The 5,007-nt window shown below is 41.1% G+C and overlaps 1 protein-coding gene across 1 annotated transcript; it reads left to right on the top strand.

Annotated features, from left to right (window-relative positions):
* The first annotated feature begins 14 nt into the window (after positions 1 to 14).
* UNC50 (unc-50 homolog (C. elegans)) lies at positions 15 to 4,361 on the top strand. Its single transcript, XM_009867103.1, has 5 exons — positions 15 to 317; positions 1,258 to 1,378; positions 3,443 to 3,582; positions 3,659 to 3,760; positions 4,052 to 4,361. Exons 1-5 carry the CDS (start codon positions 38 to 40, stop codon positions 4,186 to 4,188), a joined length of 780 nt encoding a protein of 259 aa, XP_009865405.1. The 5' UTR covers positions 15 to 37; the 3' UTR covers positions 4,189 to 4,361.
* The last annotated feature ends 646 nt before the right edge of the window (positions 4,362 to 5,007 follow it).

Here is a 5,007-nt window from a genome sequence, read left to right as displayed (position 1 = left end):
CACCAAAAGCGTCTTTCGAAATCCCTTCTTTAGCAGAATGCTGCCGACCACTTCGGTCAATTCCCGGAGCCTGAGCAACGGTGCGCTGAGCCCCCGGGATGCGGCGAGGCACACGGCTGGAGCGAAGCGCTACAAGTACCTGCGGAGGCTCTTCCACTTCCGACAGATGGACTTCGAGTTTGCTCTTTGGCAGATGCTTTACCTGTTTACTTCGCCACAGAGGGTTTACAGGAACTTTCACTATAGAAAACAGACAAAGGACCAGTGGGCGAGAGATGATCCTGCTTTCTTAGTGCTTCTTAGTATCTGGCTCTGCGGTGAGTGCCTAAAAAGAGAGGGAGAGGAAGTTTGGGGATGAACATTCATGGTCCTTCTAGTTACACACACACAAAAGTGGACTATTCCATCTCTTTATCAAGGTAGAATACAAGGAACGGACTGTTCCGTCTCTTTATCGAGGTAGAATACAAGGAAGGGACTGTTCCATCTCTTTATCAAAGTAGAAGACAAGGAAATGACCTAATATTTTGGAAGTAAAGGTGGGAATTAGAAAACAGAGGAGGCGTATGCTATGTAGCCTCTCTGTTGCAACTCATTTTGTGTTGCATTTCAAACTACGTAGTTCCCTGTAATTTTTCAGACAGTAATAAAACCCGTGCCACACAACAGTGCTTTAGTTAAAAAATACTGAGCATTTGGTTTCTCTGAATGTTACATGCAAAAAAAACTTTTTACAGTCAAGGCCCTAGTGGAATTCTGTATGTGGCAGGACTAAGTTATAAACAATGTGCCTCATAATTTTTACACTGAATTGCAAATTCAGTAAGCATTAGACTAGTCTTCTATTGTATAGCACACTGCTGTTAGTAATATCAAAACTGTTAATTCTGAAATAAACGCCTTTGTCACTACATGCATGATTTGGGTTAACAAAGAGCTTTTCTACAATATTCTACTGTAGCATTGTGTGAATTTAAAAAAAAAATATTGAGGGTGAGCAATACAATTTGTTGTTATATTGTTAAGCCCAAGTACAGATGAATGTTCTCCAATCTGTGAAAGGGATTATATCATGAAAAAATTGCATTGTATCTCGTATTTGGTGGGAAAAGTGAGCTGTTGGACTGAAAATCTCGAGGAGAAAAATAATAAGGAAACTGGAGTTTTTGTAACAATATACTCAAAAAACCCGTAACAGTTTAAGATCTCATGCTTTCTTTTCCATAGCTAACTTTAATGATCTTTTTCTCCTTTCAGTGTCTACTGTAGGATTTGGATTTGTGCTGGACATGGGATTTTTTGAAACAATAAAGCTGCTACTTTGGGTTGTATTCATAGACTGTGTAGGCGTTGGCCTCCTGATTGCAACTCTGATGTGGTAAGTAGTGACATCTGAAACTGAGCTCAGTGCTGCTGATGTTCCACATAAACATGAGGAAAAGCTTTTTCACTGTTAGGGTGTTGGAGCACTGGCACAGGCTGCCCAGGGAGGTTGTGGAGTCTCCTTCTCTGGAGACATTCAAAACCTGCCTGGACACGTTCCTGTGTGACCTACTGTAGGTGATCCTGCTCTGGCAGAGGGGCTGGACTAGATGGTCTTTCGAGGTCCCTTCCAACCCCTGACATTCTGTGATTCTGTGGGACATGGATAGTCCTCCGCTGCTTGCAAGAAACTTAGTTCTCTGGGGCAAAATTATAAACCAAATAGTGACTGTAAGTTTTGTGCCATTGTGGTAATTGCTTTAAAATATTGCTTTAAAAAAAGAACACATCTTTCTTTACTATTTCCTATAGAAGATGAATTTTCAGAAAGTCTATGTTATGATGAGCATTTAAACTTATTTCCTTTGGTTGGTCATCAGCAATAATGCCAAATAAAACAAATTGGCAATCAAAAACAGATTTTTTATCTCTTGTTTTGTTGAACAGCTTGAGTAAAGCAAGCCTGACGGTGATTGTGTTTTAAGTAGGGCAATACACAATTGGCCCCTCCTTCTTCCTGAAGACTTTAGAGATATCCACCACAAGCAATGTCTGTTCCCCTTTGTGCAAGTTGGCTTTGTTGCTTTGGTGGCTGTCACTGCCAGTTTTAACCTGTAATGTCCGGAAACTTAAAGCAGGGGAGAGGCTGTAGCCAGTCTTTTTACATAACCCAGGGCTCCGTACATGGTAGGTGTGGCCTGCACCAGCAAGGGAACTGTGAACCAATGGGAAGTCACTGTTTCTGCACTGTGGCAAGGTAAGGGCACCGAAGCAGGACTTTTGTTTTATGGAGAACTTAACTTAAGGAAACAAGGGTGCTCAGAAGAGTTCTTACTAGTGGAGCTGACATCTTGCCTTGATGCTGATTGGAGAATATAGATTCCTTTCAAACAGGGACCTCAGGAACTCCCCCTTTTAATTGCAAAATTCAGGATGAGGCACATACAAGAACTAGCTGATAGATGAAGGGTCCATTGGACAGCAACCCATAAGTTGCTTGGGGAGGAGCATATAGTAGTGCTTTCCCCCTTCATCTTCCTGCAGTTTGTGACTCGGGGTGCAGTCTCCCTAACCAGAAAGACTTCTGCATCTGCTGGTTTCCCTCTGTCGTTTAGTCAGCTTCCTGCAGGCCTCAGTACCAGTCATCTGGCTCTGGTTTGGCTCAAGTCCCTTCTTCCAGTGCAGAGTCACCTGTTCTTTTTTCAAAAGCTCCCCCCATTCCTAATGAGTAAACCCCTTTTGCCTCATTTGACCTTGCACCCAGGTTCTTTCTCTTTCTGACCCTGCCCATGACACAAAGGGTCAGAGGAAGCTGCCACAAAAGGTCTGGTCTCTTAGCTTCTAGAGCATGTATTCCGTTCTTATACCTTTTCTAAATTGGATACGTGTTCTGATGTCAGCAAAACTTCAGCTGAAGAGATACAAGTCTCAAGGCTTGGTCTGTAACTCCAGGCAGCAGCTGTTCTGTCAGTGCTTCTTTTCAGAAAGAGGAATGGTCTCATCATAAGAGCGCTGGCCTGCCCCTTTCTGTCCTTGCAGTGCATCATTTCTGTAGATTAAATAAACCATCTCTGCCTGAGGCGTGCTCATCATGTACAGGCGCTTTCCTGAAGTTATCTCCATACATGTACAAAAAAAACCAGAACACTGCGCAAGAATTTGTAACTGCACTGATAAACTGTAGCACTGATCTACTTTAAAAAAAAAAAAATGTTGTTTCTGTATTACCAGCAATGTATTTCAGCTGAATATAAGGGATGTAATTACAGTTTTAACAAAAACATTTTAATGATTGTCTGGTCTGTGTAATTCTTACATACCCTTCTCCCTGACAGCAGAAACTTTGTCAGGGTAAGAGAGCTAAGATCATATACAGTTCACCATCTCAATTGTATGTTCTTCTGTCATTCAGCTTTATGGATTCATATTAACAACATTTCTTGAATGTCTTTTCATGTAGGTTCATTTCTAACAAGTACTTGGTGAAGCAGCAGAACAGGGACTATGATGTGGAGTGGGGATATGCCTTCGATGTCCATCTGAATGCTTTCTATCCACTTCTAGTCATTTTGCATTTTATCCAGCTGTTTTTCATCAACTGTAAGTAGAGTATTTTGTGCTTTCTGCTTCAAAATCATGCTCGGTCAAAGCAGCTGAGAACAGTTGTCTCTTTCAGATGTCATCATATCTGATTCTGTCATTGGGTATTTTGTTGGGAATACATTATGGCTGATTGCAATTGGCTACTACATCTATGTGACATTCCTAGGATACAGTGGTGAGTACCAGCAACTTCTTCTATGTTTGTTTGATTAAAGTAAAGAGCATGGTTTCACTCTATTAATTTAAGATTAGTTTTAGGTAGAACAGCTACCAGGGGCGTCGCCTAGTTAACTCCAGTACTCTTTAATCCGTGATAACAGTAGGACTAGTTGGGCAGAAACAAGAAGCCTGCACGTGGCAGTGCAGGATGATTTTTCTTGCTCTCTGCCTAAGGCCATTCTATGTGAGGCATCATTTTTGAAAGAGCACAACTTTATGCTTGCTTCCATTATTGCTTCTCTTGCAGCGTTGCCCTTTTTGAAGAACACGGCTATTCTTTTGTACCCATTTGCACTTCTCATCATGCTCTATTTGATCTCATTAGCATGCGGATGGAACTTCACCAAGATGCTTTGTTCCTTCTATAAATACAGAGTGAAATAAAACCAGGACTTCGTGTAGCTAATGTTTATTTTGCTTTTATCTTAGCTGTCTTGACAGTAAAGAAAAAGTTAAGAACATTTTGTAAATGGTTGTAAATTTCTCTTTATTGTAGATAATTGTGTAAAAAAGTTTGACGTGTCCTTTTTCTATTAAAATATTTACAACAGTAAACATGTTAGCAATTTTGTTCAAATACTTTTGCAGTACATTCCTAAAAACAAGTTACTTGTACACCTCTGTAGCTTAAATTTAACTGCAACAAGTCTATTGAGCATAACTCTTACTGCAGATATTTTGCACATACTGGCTTAAGCTCTACATTATGAGGGTTTTAAGTGACACCAAAAAGCAGTTGTATTTAAGAGTAACACTGGAATACCTCGCCTTGGGACTGTGTGGAAGTACAGATCATAATAGCGTTGCGATGGTAAAGCAACAGCTGTCTCTAGCTACAGAACTGTCCCCTTCTTTTATGCAAGAACTTGAGAACAGATTTATTTTAATGACTACTTCAAATATACATGGACAACTCTGGCACACAGCAGAAACAGTGATGAAAGGCACAATTACCATGACCCATATCAAGTTTCCAAATATAGCAGCAGGTTTTCAAACCCAATCTCTAGGAGTCCAGCAGGTATTACTGCATCTCCTGCGATGAGTGGCAGGTCGATGACCATGGGAGGGAAGTACAAGTTCAGTTTGGCTACAAGGGTGAGCTCGTGGCCATGCCTGCAGCTGTGAAGTCCACGAGGCAGGAGGCTAAACTGACCGGCACAAACAATAATTCCTTCTGGGAAATGAAGATGACAACTTTCC

Source organism: Apaloderma vittatum, unplaced genomic scaffold (assembly GCF_000703405.1).
Source record: "Apaloderma vittatum isolate BGI_N311 unplaced genomic scaffold, ASM70340v1 scaffold8863, whole genome shotgun sequence".
NCBI lineage: Eukaryota > Metazoa > Chordata > Aves > Trogoniformes > Trogonidae > Apaloderma > Apaloderma vittatum.
The sequence above is the reverse complement of the archived record's forward strand: the minus strand, read 5'-3'. Positions and strand labels throughout refer to the sequence as shown.